Raw genomic sequence first — 23,348 nt, forward strand, 5'->3', positions numbered from 1 at the left:
TCTCTTAACTGTGCAGAGGTTTTAGGCACATGTTAAGATGTGCTGCAAAATAAAGATACCTTAAAAAAGTAATGAAACATATTTATACATAAAAATACTGTAAATCTGCCATAATTTCTCAGGAGACTTTGAATGACACTTATTGAAAAACCTTTTCCCCAACCTCTTTGTTGTCCAGGGAACCAAGTTCTGCTCTCTGTTGATTAGCTTGAGCACGTATTCAGTCCTTTTTATTTATTATTTTCATTAATTAAACCCTCGTTTTCTATATAGCTTCTGTATGTCTTTGTACTTCATGGTTTTGCCTGTCACTTGTCCTTGTCATAACCGCACTTCACATTCATATTTAGTAATTCAACAGTTTGAATTAAATTGTCAAATCTACGGCAATTTAAATGTTTATGTCTCTTTATTGCTTCCATATGTGTACAGCAGAAGGGACACATAAAAGTGTCTGATCAGTTCACGCAGCAAACCTGTAATAACACTTTCCCCAGAGAAAATGAGTGAACCGACTTGAATATTTTGACTAAGCGTATAAAGAATTTTTAACCTCCTCTCCTGCTTTCCTGTTCTCCAGGATTAAGGTGAATGATCAGATTGTGGAAGTTGACAGCACCAGTCTGGTGGGTGTGACGCAGAGCTTCGCTGCCTCTGTGTTGAGAAACACTCAAGGTGTGGTCAGGTAAGACTCCCAAGTAATCTCGGAAAAAAAAAAGTATTTTGCCGATTCTTTATATTATACGTATTTAAAATATTTGTGTACTGTCTATGTTAAACATTATAGGTAAATAGGATATGGATGTTTATATCATATATTCATACACTTCAAAAATGCCTTCTCATTCCTAGTGGCTTGTCCTTTTATGTTGATGTCGAACATTAGTGCAGAATATCAGCTGCTATTTTCTGCTTCTCCTGCGTGTGAGAAACACAAAGGCCACATCTCATTAGTTTACTGAGACGCCTTCAGATGCAGAACAGAGCGGCCCTTTGTGTTAGTGAAGCAAGATTTCGCTGAAAGAAAACACACTCTTCATAAACACTAGGACAGCACAGCATGACAGAGGTTTATTTTTACACCAAAATCATCTGTGCCATTTCCCCCTGCTGTCTCTTTAATCACCTCTCTTCCTTAGACTCTGCAATTATCACTTATATGACAAAAGATTCACAGCAGAGTGTATTCTGTACAATAAATATTGATGGTGCATTTAAGGAATACATACTTGCTGGAACAAGTAATTCTGCATACTCCTGCATTTTCTCTATTCTCTATTTCTCTCTTCAAAGCTGTTTCTCAGCACATGTTGACAATTGTATAAGGAGATCAGTGGTCATACTGTCTAAAACAGTCAAATCTAAATTAACCCAGTTTACTTTAAGCATTTTATTTAGCCAGACACAACATTTTTAAACTAGTAACTGAATTTACAGTATATACTTAACGTTATAGATGATTAAAGTTATACACGTTTTAAACAAACTAGATTAAAATAAAGGATTATTGTTGAAAAAAAGAGATAGTGACGCCTGAATAGTGACGTTAATGCCCAACGTCAGAAATACTGTACTGAATATAAAATATGAACTAGAGATTGATTTGTTTAACATTTCTTAATTCTACAGTATGTATGGTATTTCATAGTATCTTCACTATTATTCTAGAATTGTTTAAATGAAGAGGAAAATAATGAACATATGAGCAATGTAGAAATTTTAACATATAAAGACAATGTAGAAATTTAAATCCCAGAAAACAGTCATTTGATGGAAAAACATTGATGTAAATTTTATATTATGTTATGTTAATGTCCATAAATGTTAAAAATTAAAAAACATTCTCTTTATAGAAAGCATCACCAAATCAAGGGTTATACATTTTTACCTTGTTAAAAGTTTTTTTTAAATATCTATTTGTTGTAAATTGAGTAAGCATCTGCTGTACAGGTCCCTATGAATTAGTAGTTACTATAGAAACAATCATGTATTAAAAGCAGCTCCTTTTTTATAACCTTTTATTCAATTGCTATAGCTAATGTTCCTGAAAATTAATCAACAATCGGAGAATTCAGCAGAGCTGCTGTGTTGTATAATATATATTGATTTATAATGCCTAGTAACCACTGGTAAAAAGTCAATGCTTTATATATATATATATATATATATATATATATATATATATATATATATATATATATATATATATATATATATATATTATGATGTGGTCATGCGTCATTAAAAATAATGTCCTTCATAGAAAGTGTACAAGCTCAGCTTAAAGATCTTTCTCTTAAACATGTCTGTTTCTATTTTTTCCCCTTTTTCTTTGATTTGAGCTCTCCTTGAGGAATTCCCCTGCTCGTAGTGAACATGCCGTCTTGTGGCCCAGATTCTTCTGTCTTTCTATATTTAACCTAGAAATTAATCCAGGTCTCAAACCACATCTACTTAAATGGTCACTGAATCTGACTGGACAGATGCATTAAAACTGACTCTAATTATGATTCATTGGGTTTTGTGTCAGTGAGAATTTGTTGAGCAGTTTTGGCAGAAGTGGTTATATGGCTGCCCTGTCAGCTCAGTAAGCACACTACATGTGACGACCGGGGCGTATGTGTGAATCCAGGTCAGCTCTGCTGTAGAGCCACAGGAGCAGTGAACAACCCTGAGGATTTATGAGGCTGATATTTCAGATGTACCTCAGGGCTGGGTGCAGATACAGAACGATTAGGAGGTCCTCCTCCTGCTGTAGTTTCACACACTGCCAGGAGATCTCGCTTGATACTTTGGGGAAATGAGCATAGATAATATTCTTAGAAGATTGTGTCTTTTTAATGTAGGTTTAATGTAGGTTGCTGAATTTATAGACAGATTCAACAAATGGCATTACAGCATTTTGACTGAAGACACCCGAAGGCCTGCCAACCTTCACTGAAGTGTGTGTTGGAGCTGCAATTTTAACAACAGATTATATTATTACAAATCATCACTCAAAACTGGTAGATAAACAGAAAAGAAAAATATTGGAGATTTTAACTAAAGAAAGAGTAAATATTGTGACAGTGAAGTGTCTTATTCAACACTTTACAATTAATTTAATAGGAATTAAAAACTGGGGGGGGGCGGTGGCTTAGTGGTTAGCACGTTCGCCTCACATTTCCAGGGTTGGGGGTTCGATTCCCGCCTCCACCATGTGTGTGTGGAGTTTGCATGTTCTCCCCGTGCCTCGGGGGTTTCCTCCGGGTACTCCGGTTTCCTCCCCTGGTCCAAAGACATGCATGGTAGGTTGATTGGCATCTCTGGAAAATTGTCCGTAGTGTGTGATTGCGTGAGTGAATGAGAAGTGTGTGTGTGCCCTGCGATGGGTTGGCACTCCGTCCAGGGTGTATCCTGCCTTGATGCCCGATGACGCCCGATGACGCACAGGCTCCCCGTGACCCGAGGTAGATCGGAGAAGCGGTAGAAAATGAGTGAGAGAGTGAGGAATTAAAAACGCACATTATTTTCTTTTCTCTGTGCCAGATACAGCTCATATGTGTTGAGATAGTTTGAGCAACAGATAATTGTTAACTATTAGAACTGTTAACAATACGGGCCGCGTAGAAGAGTTTCACAGTTTATATGAGTATACAGGTGTTTTATATAAGTATGCATTATTGCTTTTCAGGGTTAACCAGGTTTGTACTAGTAAACATGGATCTAGTTGTTTTATGTATAATGCTCATATGATAACAACATACTCAACATAATCTTATCTTGAACCTGGAAGTGTTGTCAATCAATCAGTCAATCAATCAATCAATCAATCAATATATCCATCCATCCATCCATGATATTTTTTTTTAGTAGCAATGCTCACCTTTGAATGTCCTGGTGATTTATTCTCATGATTTGTTCCTTACTATTGGCTGCTAAAAATCTGGTTAATTAGTGTCCAGTAAAATGCAGGGCTAGTAAAGCTCATTTAAAATCATTTAAAGTGACAATCTGAGAATCGGAAGACTGTTGACTTTTGTGGTCTTAAAAAACATTAGGAACCTGATGGAATTTTAGATTAAGAATAAGGATTAATTTACTTTTTGCTAATTTAGCACAAACTCCCATTTTAAACCAATGTTTGCTTGTTAAAAATAGTTGTCATCTATTTACTTGGACTTCTTGTCATTCCATTGTTTGTAATAGACCTTTTAAGTGTTAAAGCACATACTGTACACCCAAACACACACACTCACTCACACACACACACACACACACACACACACACTCACACACACAGCAAAGAAACAGCCCTACAACATCAGTAATAATCCTAGCCTGCTCATTGGGTGTTTTATCTTTGTGCAGGTTTGTGATTGGCCGGGAGCGTCCAGGGCAAGAGAGTGAGGTAGCTCAGCTGATCAGTCAGACTCTGGAGCAGGAGAGGCGTCAGAGAGAGATGATGGAGCAGCAGTATGCACAGTATGATGCTGATGATGACGAGGTAAGCCTTAGAGCCGAACATCTGTCCTCTGCGACTGATCTGTGCAAACCACAGCCTGCCTGAACCCTGAGTAACCCTGAATAACCCTAAATAACATGGAAATAACCCTGACAATGACCAAAGATACTGCTTCATAATGTAATGTTCTTCATCCACACTGCACACTTTTTTTGACTAAAAATCTAAAATGATGTAAAAATGTTTGTTCTTCCTTGCAAAATACATGCTTCTGGAATAAATCTGCACAGAAAATTTTAATATTTTAATACAATTGATTTTAATTTTATAACTTCCCATTGAGATTCATGCAAAAGGGTACTGTAACCCTTTCCCCTATTCACTCTCACTATACTCTTTTTCTGCCCATTGACAAGGCCTGCAAGTGAGCAAAAGCCCAAATATGTTTAAAAAAAAAAACGCCTGAGGGGAAAAAGATTAAACTAGATATAGCATGACAAAAGATTTGCTAACAAGTCTACATCTTATCAAAGCATGTTAAAAGATGTGATAGCACTTATAGTATGCAGTACCTTTTTTTTAAGATTATTGTGACGTGTATAGAAATGTGTTTCGTTCCTTGAGTATGTACGTTGCTTTGACTGGATCTGGTGTAAGCGCGTTTTTTTCATCTTAGACTAAAGAGACTGAGCTTGTTTTTCTGCCTGTCAGCAGCCTATTTTCTAGGAGGATTTGTTTCCATGCATTAGTCTGAGGCACATTTCCATAATATGAGATGTGTTGCCATGGCACTACGGTTCTATATTAAAGATCGGATGATTGACTGGAGGAAAGGCTGAATCATCAGCCGTGAAACTGGGATACAGTCATCAGCGCGATGCTGGGATAATTACATTTATAAGCTACATGCATTAGATTGTACCATATTATTTGAAGGGATAGGGACAGTTTTGCATAATAGTCAGTGGTTATTAAATTAGAGGTTATAATGTTGGAAGAACTTTCTTAAAGCTGCCATAAGCAATGTTTGCAATCTTGCTAACAAGTCCTTTCTAAGTGTCTACATGGGCTTTTCTTTTGTTTCTATAGTAGAATTGAATAGAAGCCTTAGAGTCAGAGTGCATGGTCAGCCATGATACAACACCCCAGGAGCAGTGAGGGTTTAGGGCCTTGCTCAAGGGACCAACAGTGTCAGCTTGGCGGTGCTGGGGCTTGAACCCCGATTCTTCTAACAATCCAGAGCCATAACCGCATCATGAGCCACCACTGCCCTACCTGTGTATCAGTCTAATGCATGGAAACAAATCCTCCTAGAAAGGAGGTTGCTAACAGTGCAATGCTGACACAGATACTTTGAAACATCTGTGAAACAATTGTTATAGCCTCTATAAACAGTCATACCCTCACCATTTTCACTATTTCTCTTTCTCCTGTAGTCAATATGTTGAAAAATGTTCCTGAGAATCCATAAAGCCTTTCATCCTGAAGACATCGCTGTGTCAGAAAGCATAGCTTTATCTCTGACTGTTACAAAGCACTGACACTAAAGAGGCTTTCCATAAAATTGAACCTGTCATTATAGAAAAATTAACACACACTTTTAAGTCTTTTTATGTGCAGTACTTGCTATCCGCTAATGTATTAGTCCAAGCATGTTAATATGAAGCTGTGATTTGTCTTGCAGTGCTAAAATTTGTTAAAACGAAGTGCATCTGACAAATTGGTAGCGAGACAACAGCCGTCTAGTCAGTGCAGTCTACATATAGTACAGAACATGTTCAAAAAACCCTTTACAGTATCAGTTATAGCACCTTTAATGCACCATTGCTTGTTATCTAAGGGGTATCTATTTGTGCCCTTTGTCTGAATTTTTAACCTGGGAAAGTGAATGTATTGTAACTTAATTTATGCAGCATAAAATTAACTTAAATATGTTTTAATGATTTACATCTTGTATCTGCTATACTGTAGCTGGTAATGTATTTTAGTAAAAATTGCTAACATCCATTTTTCTTTTATAAACGTACAGGTACCATGTTAAAATATCAGCCTGTCACATTCAATATTTAATGTCATAGATTTTCCACTGCCATTATCATTGCAATGTCCTGTGCTTATATAATAACTGCAACGATTTGTAGTTGGATTGCAGACTGGGATAAGTGCTTAGTGCAGCTTTTTGTGAGGCAGAGCAGGGATTTGACATTGTGGAATGTGGAAGCCTAGTGATTAAGGTGTTTGCCTACTAATCGGAAGGTTGTGAGTTTGCTGCTACTGCTGGCCCCTTAACCCTCAATTGCTCTCCTGTATGAATGAGATAAAAATGTTAGTCACTCTGGATAAGGGTCTCTGCCAAATAATGTAAATTTGATCTCTGCCCTGTTTCATCAAACTGGTCTGAAAGAGTGTGTTTGTAATGAAAAAGCCTCAGTACACAAGTGAGTGCTGCTGAGAAAGGGCATGTGTATCTTATTTCTGTGAATTAAAAAAACTCCTGACTATATAGAAAATCCCACACACCCCTCACACACACTGGATAAAGGTACCGTAGCATTCGGGCCCTCACAACCAGACTGTGTAATAGCAATCAGGCTTCTTAACAAACAGAACTAAACTATACCGAATACACACACTCACCAACTATGTGAACTACACTGGACTGTATAAACCAATCACTCACTCAATTGCTGTTTTTCCCACCAGATTTCAGACTTCATTTAACTGCTGCTACTACATAATTTTGTAAAATGTTAACAATTGTTGCACAATGTACTTTATAATACAGTATGCACACTGACAGTGCTATTTTGTGTACTTTATGTATTTTGTCTTGTATTGTTTTGTATTGTCTGTTTGCACTGTCCTTGTCTCACACTGTTGCACTAGGTTGCACTTTATGTAGCTAGGATTTAAGTCCTTAACTCTGTGTTGTTTTATGTTTTGTTTTATGTAGCTTTATGTCGTTTTATGTAGCACCATTGTCCTGGAGAAACGTTGTTTCATTTCACTGTGTACTGCATCAGCTATATATGGTTGAAATGACAATAAAAGCTTCTTGACTTGACTTGAAGTCTTTAACAGCAGGTTCATCTCAGGTGAGGGAATGTAGCTGAGTAGTTTCACAAAATCGCCTTTCAGCTTTCGAGGAGAGGTGCACTGAGATAATCAGAGATAATCAATTGTGGTAGGCTGTGTTACACACTGACTAATTAAAAGTGACGCTACATAACAAGCTTACCCTTCTGAGCAGGTCAGGTGTGGGTGGAGAGAATTACGCTGCGCTCTCTTTTATGTGTTTATTGTTAATGTATGTTTTCCCTTTTTTTTCTGCATTCAGTAATTTAAAATATAACTTTTTTACAGCTAGATATTTATAGTCCAACTGTGTCAATAACGATGTAAATTGTTTGGGTCTATCAAGTATGTTATACAATATACATCCATGTATATTTGATAATGCAAAACCAAGAGGAAAAAAAGTTAATAAATGGATATAACAAATGATATAACAAAACACATATATGCAATGTTGATGTAGTAAGAACAGCTATGATGTGCATTAATAAAGGCATTACAGGGATACATATCTTCAAAAGTTTTGGGCTCTGACGTCTTAGTGCATATTTGATTTGTTCCATTTTGTACAGCTCCCACATTTTTTGTACCCAGACACAGTAGGTAGGAGGGTCAGGTTGAGGTTCAGACATCCATCTGGATGGGATACACTTAATAGGGGCTGCTAGTAGGATTTATACCAAATATCTTATAGCTCTAGAATCAGACCCTTCTGGATGCTCACCAAGAAGGAGAATTTAATTTGGTCATGACCCCAGAATATTGGTGTGTTTATTATATTACTTGCAATCCACATTTTCTCCAGCACCTTTCTGAACTGGCCAGATACCATTTTGTTGTTATTTTGTGAAGTTTGGACAATAACTATTATTCCATTTGAACTCTCTCTAGATATTAGATATGGTTACTGGAAGTAATTACCCACGTGCCTCCACCCTGGTTTTCAGAGAAATAATGTTAGTACAATGTTTGTACAATGTGTACATTATACTTTTTCACGTGTACAGTATATACATTATAATGTTTTATGTTATACTTTTTTCTGCAAAGTCAAATCCATCATAATCCATAAAGCTAGTCTGTTTCTCACTTCCTCCTCTCTAGAGCATAATTTTGTGTTACTAAATCAAGTGTTAGGAGGAATAACTGAATAGGTTAATTAGCAAAATAAACACTCAGGGGCTTTATGGCCAAGTTGCTCAGATACACTTAAAAGCTCTCTGAGGTGGCATAAATTAATTAGCATGTGTGATATCTACCCGTGTCAGTGAACGTCCTCTCGTATGCTTGTCTCAGACGGGAGAGTATGCCACTGATGAGGACGAGAACGTCGGACCTGGCAGAACTGAGAAGGACGTAACCATTGAGGTTTTTGACTTGCCTGAAAACGAAGACCTCATTTCACCATCAGAGCTGGACGCCACCAAACTATACCAGAAATTCAGAGAGGTAGGCAGCAAGCTCCAAGTGCACTTCATTTTCATTAGACTTGCAGAGGGAATTCTTGAAGTGACTAGGTATGCATCAATACAATTAATTTAACTTTTCAGTAGTGAAGTAAGTAACCTACCATCATCTGTAATTTTAATCAATTAGGGAAATCATGAAACACATCATTTAGTTTAAGTTTATGTGGTATAAGTAGGGAACATTTTCTGCATTTCTCACTGGCAGCTGGGTGGATCTGGGATTCGAACTCAGAACCTTCTGATAAGTATTCCAACACCTTAACCACATCCTCCATAGTAATCATGAGCACCACACAAATTATGTAGATTTTAAATAAATTATATATATTAGCTAGCTACATCAGCTAGCAAACCCTAACCCTAGGCTTTCTTTTAATAATAAAAAGCACTCCTGTACAGCTGGAAGTAAAATAAATTTCATCCCTTCTTAGTAAATGTCAGGTAGTAGCTGATCTTCAGGAACATCTTACTGGAAAGGAGCTGTTATATCCACTCACCCAGCTTTGTATGTAGACAGTTTTTTCTCACCTAGCCAGCATTTACCAACAAACTCCTCATGCTGAGGTTTATGTTTAAGCTGTTTTATCAGATTACTTGTACTGTAGGGAGATGCTGTGATACCTCCTCCTCCAGTGTATTTTTGTTTGCGGTCTGTTTGTTCTGTCATTATTAATCGTGAAATGTATCCAGATCACAGTAATTTCTCTTTATTAGTGCAGCGGTGTACACTAGACTGACATACATACAGTACATTTATGTGGTATTGTACTGGAGCATTTAGTATAACTAGTATGAGTAAAAGAGGCCAATATCCTATTCAATATCCTATATTTTTGTATATGCATCGCTAAAAAAGACCCTGTTTTATCTGACAGTACAAATATAGTTTGTGATGCAAAACAAAATGTACAAAAACTTCATTCATATGCACAAAACCTGTGTTTTAGTGCTTACTATATTCACAGATCAGTCCTGCAAATGGTTTTTACACCGAATCCTACTTACACCTGTCGTCTATGCTACATTTCTTACACTTCAGTAAATGTACTGCCTTATGCTTGACATTAAGTTAAAAACCCCAGCATCCCAGTGAGCCCTTTCTCCACCTCACTGTTTCTATTAATCATTTTTCTTCACTGTGCTTCTCTTTCACTGTTATACTTCTGTGTATCCTGAATAGGAGATAGTAGGAGGGAGAGTGTGCAGGGTTACAGAGGACATCTCCCTCTGTCCTAAACATTAAATCATCTTCACTCTCTTCCTCTCTGTCTCTTACTCTCTGATTTGCTCTCTTTCTGTCCACAGCTACAAATCAAACACACTGTCACTGAGGCTGAGATCCAGAAACTCAAGAGCAAGGTAGGACCCTTGGAAATACGCTTGTATACAACAACTGTTTCTTAATGGATTGCTTGAGGTTTTTTCTATTTATACATAATAGCGTAATATACAATATAAATAATAAATATATAAAATAAATCATTATTACGTAACACTTTATAAACTGAGGTTGAGATGTGATTTCATATTGTACATTTACGTAATACATTAAAATATCACTATTACAGTGCTGTTGATTAGTTTTCTATAACAGCAGCTCCGATTGCAGTTTCAGCTACAAAGCACATCACAGGTTTATATTAATGTTGTTGATGTGATAAAGGTTTCTGTGAGGAGATGTTTGTCGAATTTTTGGAAAGTGTCTCCAGTTTCAGAGCTGAAGCTTTCACTTAAAGTTTTTGACAGTCCTTAGGGTAAAAGGAATTCCATATTCTGGTCTCCGGTAACAGAGCAAGCTGCATTATTATGTCTTTTGTACATGTTGTTTGGTTTTCATTGATATTTATACCAACAGATTACTGATCCTTTAACTTACTTAGTATTAAGTAGTTATGAGGTACATCCTGGAACACTTTAGCTCTGCCGTGTGCTGCTAACCATGAACTCCCTGTTTAAGATGTTATGAAATGTTATAGCATAGAAAATAGCTGTGTGAATCCTTTGCGAAGTTGGTATTGCAGCATTTTCTATACGAGTTTGAGTAAATAAGCACAGTGTTACAATAATGCCCTACTGTACTAGTGTTGGAATTGATTTGTTTCTAGTTATGCCACACAGCAATAACGGAAAAATTGTTAGAGTCTCCAGTGTCTTGTAGTTCGGGACATGATGTTATTGGGAAATAATCAACTTAACATAATCAACATAATGCAGGCTCTGGTAAAGGTTTCAGACTTTTAGCTGGTTGAAGATAGCATCTTAGCCATTACCATAACAATGCCTTACCATTATTTTGCCATCTTGAGTACATATTGTGCATACAGTAAATTCAGCATTTTTAAATTCTTAGGTAACTGTTAATTCATCTTATTTCTTTGCTTAAATTTATCTATGATGTCTTTTGCTTCTGTTTGTTCATTTCTTAATTTTGTTACTCTAAGATTACTCTAAAGATTTTTGCCTCTGATTTTATCTTTAGTGGGGATTTTGCTGATTTGCTGGTAATATTAATCAACAGGCACTATGTCCTGTTGCCAGATATTTTTTATGAATGTGTAATCTGTGCCTTGGCTTTCACAGAAAGTGTTATTATAAGACTTAATATCTTTAAATGCATGAGTTTAGAAAGAATAAATTAAAACTGTCAGCTTTAGAATTATTGTAAAAAAACAAACAAAAAAAACCCTTAACAAGCGCTATTTTGAGTTTAAACATATGAAGGTACTGCAGTTTCACTTTATAAAATGTATGGTACAGATTCTACATTGATGTTTTTCATCTCAACATCTTGAAGTTCTTGAATTCATCTCAACATCTTGAATTCTGAAGTTGGCTGTTCTAGTATGATTATGTAGTGTTTATTGATTGATTCCCTCCCTCTTGTCTTTTTCTCTCTCTTTCTCTCTCTCTCTAGCTGGCATCAGTGGAGAAAGAGAAGGCCCGCTGGGAGCGAGAGAGAAGCCAACTGAAGCAGAGCATTGAGGATAATAAGGAAAGGATGTTGAAGCTGGAAAGCTACTGGATCGAGGCTCAGACTCTCTGCCACACTGTCAACGAGCACTTAAAAGAGGCTCAGAACCAGTACCAAACTCTGGAGAAGAAATACAACAAGGCCAAGAAACTGATCAAGGATTTCCAGCAGAAGTAAGATCATCAGTAAAGGTTTTACATTTATATTAGGGGTTTGAGAGAAGAAACAGAAGCTCAGATATTTATACACATTATTATTTAATCCACTGAATCCCACACCTTAGACCTGAGAGCTGGGCTTAGTATTATATTCATTTTTAGTGTTTAATCATGTGTTTATTAGATTTGTCTGGATTTGAGAGAGTTGTGAAATGGTTACAAGGCTTTTTAAAACTACTGAACAGAAAAAAAAACATTGAATGTTTTTGTAGCCATTGTAATCGGTGTAATCTCTTTCTGACTGTGTGTATTGTTAGATCTCACAGAGAGAGCCCTGGAGCTGCAGTACGGAGAGAGGGGGAGAGATGGAGAGGGGGAAATAGAGTGAGAGAGAGAGGGAGAGGGAGAGAGAAAGAGAGAGAAATTCTTTATGATGGTCATAACAGCTTCAGTACAGCCTGACTGGATTTAATTGCATTTTTGCACTGCAAAAGCAACCTGCGTTTAATCACCTAGTTTGATTAAGAGATGTTATTCCAGCCGTAAAGTGTGGCTGGACTGAGGAAATAATGAGACTCCTTAGACACATGGGGTGCGATGTGACCCATTGAACAAACTGCACATGCATATGCACATACACACACACACTCACACACACACACACACAGTTCATAGATGTGAAACTTTCTATCTTCTATTAAAAGTATGCAACTTTTTCTCAGGGAGGTGGAGTTTGCCCAGAGGGAAGAGGCAGAGAAAAAGAGACTTGAGGACGTGGAAAAGGCTCATTTAGATGAGATCCATGGGCTGCAAGTGAGGGTAATTTTACACACACACACACACACACACACACACACACACACACACACACACACACACACACACACACACACACACACACACACACACACACACACACACACACACACACTAACAGTTCATTTAGGGATGTTCACAGCTGGCACAAATACTCAAATCTCTTCCCGGGGAGATCACGTGCTTATTTGGGAAATCTTCATTACTGAAGTACAATTTTACATGACTGACCTGTGTTTATTAAATTGATATTTCTCTGTCGGAGCTCTATAGAGATCAGTGCTTGAATGCAATTGCTTAAACTTTCCACACTTTCCACTTTCATGCCATAATGAGATGTGTGTGCGTGGTGTGTTTCGTTTACACCCCGTTGTAACAGAGATAACAGAGCAGTGTTTATTCAGGCAAAATTTCTATTCTACAGTAACAGTGTTGACAGTCCACTCATATCAACCTCATGTCTGATAATCAAACAAACTCATTTGTTTCTGTGCAGATTACAGCACTGGAGTCAGAGCTGATGCAGCTGATGAAACAAAATGGCATTCAGGTAAACAACAACAACAACAATGGTGTGAACAGCTGCACACAGCTGAGCGAGAGAGGTGCTGCGCTGCAGTTTCCTGAGAGACACCTCGCTACAGGAGGTGAGCCACAAACATCCACAGACTCAGCACTTCACCAATGTGACCCAAAAATCCATTCATTACAGTAATGATTGTCTTTAAGGAAGGCAAACTTTAACCACCCCTCTTTATACTCATAGCATTTTTCCACTGATAAGGTGCCAGGGATTCATTTGGAATGCTTTTGTGTGTTTTTCACTACAAAATAGATATTTTCAGGGAAAATAATTGTGACAATTAATTTACATGACCACCACGTTTTGAAGACTGTGGTAAAAAATAGCAGAAAGAATTTATCAGTCCCAAGAAGGGAAATAACCGATTAATTAGCTTGTTCAACAATTTTAATGTTAAGATCATTTAGACATGTGAAGGAAAAGAAATAAATACACAGCCAAGTGTGACACCAGCTTATGTTTTCAGCTGCGCTTTTACCATGAAGTTGCTTTTCCCTCTAGGTAAAGAGCATTTTACTCCTCGCAAACGTGTTCATTCTGAGCCTGCCAAAACAACAGAGATAAAACCAGACAGGGCTGGAATACTGATTAAGATGCGAGGTGACTGAATGAGGCGGCTTAGAGGGGACGCTCAGACTTCACTGAGACATGCTCTTTAGAAGGAGTTCACGCTACCCTGTCAATGAAGCACTGTTTCATTTAACATTTTCTTAAACCCTTTATAATAAAAGGCCAAGGACTCATGAGCGATGAGTGAAGTCTGAAAAGAGGCAAAGCTCAAATGTCAGGCCTTCTGTGTTGTCAAGTAGAATGCTGTTATTATGTTGTTAATGTATGGATGCTCTGTTGTGTAACTCCTGGCTCGTGCTTTATGTGTCAGGGTCAGACGAGCGTGTAGGCAGCGGCCTGGTGAAGGGTCAGACGCAGATGATTGGAGCCTTCAGCAGTGTACAAGACAGAAGCAGTTCTACTGATGGCGAGGACGTCCTCCAGGGGAGGGTAAGTTACAACACATACAAGCATGGATATGTGCACTGGGCTGTGGATAAAGAGAACAAGGACATTAGGACATAAACTGGACAACATATGGAGACATCAGGATGCATTTGCAGAGAGAGTGTAAGAAAGAGAGAGAGAGAGATTTAAATATATAGCAGAGCAATTCATTTTCCAACAAATTTTACACTTACATCCCTTTCTGTTAAATACTGACCTGCCCAGTTTCTCTAACAATTATGTCCTCATTAGCATAAAAATAACTGTCACTAGTGTAATGCACTTAACATTACATCTCATTGAAAGCCTGATCATGCTTCTAAATGACATGGCTGGTTCTTACATCTTTATGTAAGATATTAATTGACATGTCTGAGTCCCAGTGGTACTGATTTAATCTCACCTGGTGTCAAAGCTTATTCTAGGCATAGGTTTAAATGCAAGTGTTATTTATGGCCTGTCCCAAATTGTTGACCTGTCTTCAAGGGCATGAGGATATAAAAGCAAGAAGAATACTTTTTCAAACGTTGTCTGTTGTTCAATGTGGAAATCTCACCTAGAAATAGCCAAAATAATAATAAACCATAGTGAGAGTGGATACTTCTTTATAGATATACATCACTAGACAGGAAATTAATTTTTAGATCAAACTCAGTTCAATCTCTTATTTATTTAAAAGACGTGATTACCGTCATGTCACTCTCTTATTAATAAGCATTAACGACAAGGCAATTAATTAATTTAAGCATAATTTGATTATCTTTTACACCATCATTGATGTTAATGTTGTTGAATCCACCCTGCTGCTTTCTGCTCTCAACAAACCATCCACTGTAATTGTATAATTGGTCCCTGCTAGTTATCTCAATGGGTTGTGAGTCAGGGAAAGCACATGCGATAACTTTGACAAAGAGGCACATTGAGGGTACATAAAGGGCAAACGTTTAAATCTCAAAATAGGAAATTGGACACTCTAAAATCCATAACGTGTGGCCCTACATGGACCATCTGGACGAGCGATAGGTTTGCAGTAAAATCTAGAGGATGTATCTGATATTATTTCGTTTCTATGCCCTTTCTTTTTTCTCTATAGAGTTCTCACATCCTTCCCACTATACGTGAGTCTATGGCCCGCAGGGTGCCTGAGAGTGATGGTGAGTTCTCCACACACTCACTAATCTTACAAAGCATACTTCTTACCTGTCACACCAGTGAATAGTTACAGGGCTGCAAAGTCAACATCAGTTTCTGTTGATTATAGCGTCAGAATGATGTGCGTAATCCAAACTACAGTGTTTTTAATGTGGGATTGAGGCACATAAATATCCAACAGCTTGAATGCTTGACATTCAGTGTGTGAGAAAATTACACTTAACTGTCAGTATAAGGTTGAGGTGTCAGAGTACACTATAGAGCCAAAAGTATGCAGACACCTGACCAACACACCCATATATTTTGTTGTTGTTGTCCTTCGGCTGCTCCCTGTTCGACGGAGTCGCCTCAGTGGATCACTTGAGCCGCATATTTGATTTTGGCACAGGTTTTAGACCAGATGCCCTTTCCTGATGCAATCCTCCCATTTTATCTGGGCTTGGGGCCGGCACTAAGAGTTAAACCCTTAAGCCCACGTAAGTGCCCATTCTAAAACACAGGCATTAACTTGTCTCGCCTTTCTAGGCTTTCCAGTGGATTTTGGAGTGTGTCTGTGGGGATTTGTGCTTATTCAGCCAAAAGACTTTTATTACTGAGGTCAAGTGAGAAGGCCTGGTTGACGAACCAATCCATACAAAAGGTATCAAGTGGGGTTGAGGTCATGGCAGGCCAGTTCATTTTTTCAATATGAACCTTGTTGGTGGTCATTCTGGAACAGGAGGGTCTTTTAGTTCCAGTAAAGAAAAATCTTAATTCTAAAACACCATACAAAGACTTTCTAGATTTTGAAGCAACAGTTTGTGGAAGGCCAGCATACGGGCGTCGTGGTCAGGTGTGCAAATGCTTTTGGCCATATAGTGAATATTACATGATTGCAGTTTTTCCAAAATGCAAAGTCTGAATTTTGGGCTCTCTGCAGGTCCTCTAGATGTGTCAAGCCTTTTCCAAGGTCATGATGAAAAATGCAGGAAGAAGCATGTGGACCTGGGGTAAGATGTAGAAGGTTTTATGGTAATGGGTTGTGAAGAATTTAAGACATATTAATGAGTTGATGTGGCTGGGAAATATAGTTATACGGTCCTAGATGTACATGTGTAAATGTGAACACAATGAAAGACACAGTATTAAACAACACAGAATTGCATATTCCTTTATAACTACAGTATATATAACCATAAAGTCTTTTCTGCCCTTCAGCTCCACAGACCCATCAGTAGAGAAACCAAGCAAGGAGGAACACACAAGCAAGGTATGGCTTTTGATCAACATCCAGCTTAACTGAAAATGTGAAGCTTTTTTAAATGTAATTTCTTAGTAATGAGGTTGGCTGTTGTGTTTACTGATAACGTGTTTGGTTTGCAGCAGAAATCGTTTTCATGGCCAAACTTCTTCTCCTATTCATATAACTTGGTACTCTATCTGCGGTAAAGCCAGAAATATGCTCATAAAATCAATTTAATCTGAATATTTAAAATCAGCTCTAATTTTTTACTCCTCATAAATCTGAAACGAAAAAATAAGAGTCTAAGAGCTTTCCATATTGTTTTTTTTTTTGAGTGATTTGTTGATTTTTTGGGATTATTCTGCTGCTGTTTTCTCAAAGATAAAGTCTTATTGTGATTTAAATCACAGAATTTACAAATCAGTTCTTATGGGATAAAAAAAAAATGGATGGAATGTAGACATTTTTTTAGATTCTGCTTTTAAGAATTTTTTTTTAAGTATCCCTGCAACACCTGTGTGTGCACAATGAAACTGTGCAGCATATTGCATTAGTATTGTTATATATAATGCTTAGGACTGAGGTGTTTTTATTCACCTCAAAAAAAATCCATAAAAATGAACAGCCACAAAGGGACATCTACTGTAGGAGCGACTTTGAACCAAAACTGCACACACACACACCCACAAACACACCCACATTTATTATACTGTCCTTGTGAGGAAATATAAGAATGTTCCTAACAAGATTTTAAAACGTATTTCTCTCTCTCTGTCACACACACACACACACACACACACACACACATATTTGTGTGTGTATGTGTGTGTTAATAAATATCTGCCTCAGACAGAACAGTTCCAGCTGAAATCACAATACAACATACCTGAGTCATGTAATAACTCATGTACAGTTGTTTCACAATGCTTAAGCCATCAAGACATTTAATCTGAGATAAGCTTTACAAATGTTCCTTTATTATGGCAAGTAACAAAATGGTTATATTAAGGTATTAATAGATCTTGTTATCTGGGATTTTTTTTATATCTGTTTCTAGCTATTTAAATATGACATAGTTTCTGTTAAAGTGTTGTGAGAGCAGTTTAAATCTGTTTACAATGCTTTAAATAATACTTAAGAAATGCTAGGTTTAAATCATTAGACTCCTTAATGAGGCACACTTAAGTAAATTACTCAAAGTATATCTGTGTGGACACAAACATCTGAGCTTATTAATAAAGATAATTGTTATCTTAAACACCTGCAAAAAAACAAGGGTGATACAAAATTTTGCACACAACTCTACATGTGTTCTTTGTCTGAACTCATTTATTTTTCAAACATGAATCGCTTTCAGCTGAAGCATCTTCATAGATCAGTATTCCTACCTCTTCTGGGAGATCATGATGTCTGTGGGTTTCTTCTCATTTAATTAGGTGTTCTAAACTAAATTAAGAATCAATCATGGACAATTTATTGATTGCTGATTATTTACAGCAGCGACACAATCATACTAGAGGAAAACAGACTGTTCTGTGAAGAAAGGCTGTTTTGTGCTGTTTCCGTACGTTCTGATGCTGATTGATTTTTTTCAGGCTTCTACTGTAATGGATGACATCAGCATGAGCAGCTCCAGCTCAGGAGAGTTGTGGGATTTCGCCGAGCCCAAGCTGACCGGCCACTCACACACGCTACAGCTCTCGTCAGATGAGGTGAGAGGGTGTTAATGGCTTTTTCTTGATCATTTAAGGATGTCATTATGATGCACTTCAGTATGAGCATCAAGGAAGAAGCTTTGCAAGTTTTAAGCCAGCAGATGGGGCTGTTGCATGCATGCTCTCACTAATGATAACGAAAAAGTCACTTTTTTTCTGTGCTGCGTGTGGCAGAGCCCAGATACAAGTGACGATGAGGTAAGGTTTGCTTTTTTTTTTCTTTTTAAAGGATTATTTCAGCATATGCCTTGTTATTCTATGTTTCTCTCAGATGTTTTGTTTCTATTTTCTTTTCTCACATTTCTCTTGGTTGAAGTTGGTTAACATCATTCATTCGTTCATCTTCAGTAGCCACTTTATTCTGGTCGGGATCACAGTGGATTTAGAGATTATACTGGGAACACTTGGCATGAGGAGGGAATACACTCAGAATAGGGAAGCAGTCAATTTCAGGCACCAGGCACACACCTTCACACACTCATTTACAGCTAAGGGAAATGTAAAGTGACCCGATCACATTTTGGATTCTGGTTTTTGGGAGGATGGAGGAAACCAGAGAACCTGAAGGATCCCACATAGGTACAGGTAGAACGTGCAGAACTCCACACAGACAGTATCAGGAGCTCAGAATGGAACAGGGTATTCCTATAGCTGTGAGGTGGCAACACATCCCACTTGTCTGGAGATGTTTCATTATTTATGCAGAGATCTCTTTTTGCCTCTGGGCAATAAAATCCTGCATTTGCTAAAAAAAAAAAACCAAAACATGATAACAACGCTCATACCCTGTTTGAAACATCAATTGAAAATGAATTCTTCACTTAAGAAATAACTGAATCACTGAGTCTGTTTTTTGATGAAGGATCTTTGTGAAAGATCATTGTGTCTAAAAATGTGTACACTTTACAGGCAAATCCTGTGATTATCCAGATGACTTGAGTTCATACTTAAGACTTAAGTCTTGCTAAAGCTGTGTATCTGTGTTTGGGTCAGATCCAGGATGTAGGGCAGCGGTTGAAGCAGCACCAGTGGCAGAACCGCAGTGTGCCAGACTGGTCGTGTCAGCAGGTGTGTCTCTGGCTCATGGGCCTGAACCTGGAGCAGTACATCCCTCAGTTCACTGCCAAGAACGTGGATGGAGAGCAGCTGCTGCAACTCGACAGTGATGCACTCAAAGTGAGTGTACAAACACATACGCACACACACACACACAAAGTGAAAAGCCCTATTTTATTTAGTAAAGAACAGCACAACATAATATTTATCCATTTATAGTTACATTTATTGTTATAGAACACCTTGCAAACAACTCACTGAGGTTACAGCAGCTATAAACATCGTTCATCGTCGTTTCCACACTTCTGAAGTTAATTACACAAAAATGCAGCATGACATTTTCCTAAGATAGCAGAAATCACAAACTCATATCCTAAAGTAAAGTTACAGATTGAACTTTGATTGTTACAAAGAGGCTCCTTCCAAAATTCTAAACAAACTTCCTATTAGAAAAGATTATCATATAAATATTACAGTCAGTTACAATATCACATAATAATTACAATCAGTCACATCTTAATGCAGAAATTTACTGGATAAAATGTGAATTTATATTTCCAGGATGAACCCCAGTGTCGAGCATGTTAGAGTGAACTTTAAGTTCTTTATTGGATCAGATATATTGTTTGTGAATAAAGTCCCTGGTTATTTGTAGTTTTTAGATTTAATATAAGTGTTTCACATTAGTTTACATTTGCTTCTTCAAGGATCTAGGTGTAGCCTCTTCTCAGGACCGCGCTGTGTTTAAGAAGAAGCTGAAGGATCTGAGAGTGCTGATGGAGAAGGCCTGCAGGAAACACGAGAAACTGCAGAAGCAGTGTGGAAAAACCACACATGAAAGAACTGGAGCGAGCACAGAACGAGTGTCACAAAAACAGCAAGACCTCTGAGCCAAGAGTACTGCAGAGTGACGGCATTCAGTCACGAAAATAACTTCTGAGAGATGTGTCTTGTATTTTATGGTACTCTAGTCTGGGCTCCATTTAGCAGACATCAGACATCTCACTGGAAAATGCACTGCTAATGAACTGCCACTGGAGAACATAAACCAAACCATCCTGACTAACTGATCCTTTTAACTGTAATTAAAAAATTTTTTCAACAGGTTTAAACTGCTTGCTCATCTGCGAGGTGTTTATTTATTTGCATTTTAGCTTGAAATGTATTAACAGTAATTCTGGCATTTCAAGGACCTTTAAACATTACAAATTTGCATACATATATATATATATAATATAACATATATATATAATATTTCATGTGCCATTTTCTATTGAGACCAAGATGTGTGGTTTACTCTGTGTAAAAAAAAATCTCTTGGCTTAAAGCACATGTGATAGAGATGCAGTGCTGCTCTCATACTGTCCGAAAGCTTGAGTGCTGCTCACTGGAAATAAGGAAATCTTACTGTGAAAAGAGAGCCATTCCAAGTATTCCAAGAAATATCCCAGACCTGGCACTAAATCCATCATTCTTTGTGGATACTGTATACCTGTAGCTGTATTAACACTTCAGTCTGCTGTTTAGTGTCCTGTATCCCTCAGTGACAGAAAAACGCAAGTCTGCTGTTCAGAGCCTAGTGCAAGAAAAGAAACAGCGAGGAATAATCAAGTGGAGGCCTGAACATGTGACTGTGCAGCCACACTGGAAAAAACGATACCGAAAACGCACTCCAATGACGACAGAACGGATCGCCGAGACGTCCTGCTGCTTCTTCTTCCTCACCGCTACCTGCTTTTAGTCGTTATTTGACTGCATTTGACTCAAGTGCTGCCTTCTGAACTACCGCTGTATAGATTTTGTATAGAATAGCCGCTCTGAGTGTGTGAAACCCCCTGACTACGGTAGTCTCAACATCTGAATGGTGTTCAGTAGCTAACAAACCTGCACTTAAAGCAGACTTATTCAAATTTATTATTTAATGCATATTATATAAATGTTCTTTTATTTCCCCGGACAGTGAAATGAGATTTGTTTTGTCCATCAGACTGCTGTGTTCATGCTCGTCGGTTTTAGCTCAGCACCATATCATGGGGAAAAAAAGTATTCCAAAATACTTTTAATTCAGTATATTTAATACTAGCAAGTATTGATCCTAATCCATGACTCTATTGTGATTTTTTTAATGTACATTCAATACATGAGATATTTCTATCAGATATCCTGTCGCTTGTTTAATATTCAGCTGTAGTATAGTAGCTCTTCATTTGCTTTGTTGTTTTTACTGATGCAATTCTACACGTTTGTGTTCATATTTCTACATTTTCGTGTTTCCCTTCATCCAGTGAATATCTTTTCCGTGAACACAATTGTTTTGTTCTGCTGTAATCAGTTCCATGTTTACATTTGAAAATTGTGATGATTTCAATAGAAACACAAGGGCAGCGCTGCAGGGTATCAGGCTGTGCCGAATCATTGTGTGAATCCTAAAAGTTCTCACAAGGTATGTTGGACTTTGCTCCACATATGCTTGTATTTCCTGTCATTTAGCTACAGTGTGTTAGGAACCTTTTTCTTATAAGGAGTTTGTCTGAATTATTTATTTTTCAAATCTAAAAAAATATTGACAAAAAAGCACCTGATGTAATTTATCAACAAAATATTATATAGTCATATTTATGCCAAAAATCGTTCCGAAGTGATCTGTCTATCCCTGTGATCATTTAGTTTCTATCCTTTATGTCGATCCACCGTAAATGTTTGAAAATCAGACTGCTGCTTTCAGATATCTGTCAGTCAGCAACATGCCATGACTTTTATATACATATATATATATATATATATATATATATATATATATAATATATATATATATATATATATATATATATATATATATATATATATACATGAAAGTTAAAAGCAATATGGGAACTTAAGCTTTTAAGAGATGTTGTCTCTTTGCTATGAGATGCCTATATGAATGTGTGTATGCACAGGATAATCATGGGTGATGCTGGTGGTCATGACGCATAATCATTATTAGACCAACATACACATTGCTGAAACTGTGTGAACCTTCTCCAAACGAGTGCTCCATCAGTCTTCAGACGCACAAACATGGCAGCTGTTCATCAGTTCATAGAAACAGTTTCTGCCCCGTTTATTCGCTTCTGTGCTTTCTGCAAAGTTTCTTGTTTTCCTAAATAGTCAAGGCGTTAGCTCCTTCCACTGCAGATCAAATTCAAAGCCCTGAAAGTACAGAGCTGCTCCTTTTTCCACTGTTCTGTTAACTCACAGCTGCATGAAGGACCCAAGGTGCCATGTGTCCCTTAGTTCCAGGACCGTCATATTTTCCATGTTTTTATTTTTGAGAGGTTACAGTTGTCACTTATGTTGACTTGTAAATACACCTCCACATGACACAACCATTCACCGAAATACAACCAAGGTTCATTCCAATACAGTCTCTGCCTTTTATTTGTTTTCCTTCTTATCATGTTCATGAAGTAAAAATGGTTATATTATTTCATTTTACTTGAATAATATTATATGTTTATACACAGAACACACCTAATGAGATTACATCAGTGATGATGGCTTCACTATTTTACACTCAGCTGCTGTGTATAAACATTCGTTAGACAGTTCTGAGACAAAAATACTGAGGTTGACGTCACAATTCTTTGCCATCTTAAGATTTCATTTTATTTCTTTTTAAATATTATTTTTAATCAGTCAGGCTAAGAAA

The 23,348-nt window shown here is 37.4% G+C and overlaps 1 protein-coding gene across 1 annotated transcript in view; it reads left to right on the plus strand.

The window, feature by feature from the left end:
- Positions 1-22,449, plus strand: part of ppp1r9a (protein phosphatase 1, regulatory subunit 9A) — a 43,051-nt gene extending 20,602 nt beyond the window's left edge. Inside the window, 16 exon segments of the mRNA XM_060896851.1 lie at positions 581-685; positions 4,351-4,486; positions 8,816-8,968; positions 10,294-10,347; positions 11,903-12,132; positions 12,840-12,936; positions 13,430-13,580; positions 14,397-14,515; positions 15,606-15,666; positions 16,584-16,653; positions 16,862-16,913; positions 17,027-17,074; positions 18,482-18,598; positions 19,595-19,777; positions 20,365-20,475; positions 20,477-22,449. Of these exon segments, the coding sequence (XP_060752834.1) occupies positions 581-685; positions 4,351-4,486; positions 8,816-8,968; positions 10,294-10,347; positions 11,903-12,132; positions 12,840-12,936; positions 13,430-13,580; positions 14,397-14,515; positions 15,606-15,666; positions 16,584-16,653; positions 16,862-16,913; positions 17,027-17,074; positions 18,482-18,598; positions 19,595-19,777; positions 20,365-20,475; positions 20,477-20,590 (1,801 nt within the window). The 3' untranslated portion in view covers positions 20,591-22,449.
- Positions 22,450-23,348: the final 899 nt, after the last annotated feature.

Source organism: Tachysurus vachellii, chromosome 21 (assembly GCF_030014155.1).
Source record: "Tachysurus vachellii isolate PV-2020 chromosome 21, HZAU_Pvac_v1, whole genome shotgun sequence".
In the NCBI taxonomy this organism is placed as follows: domain Eukaryota; kingdom Metazoa; phylum Chordata; class Actinopteri; order Siluriformes; family Bagridae; genus Tachysurus; species Tachysurus vachellii.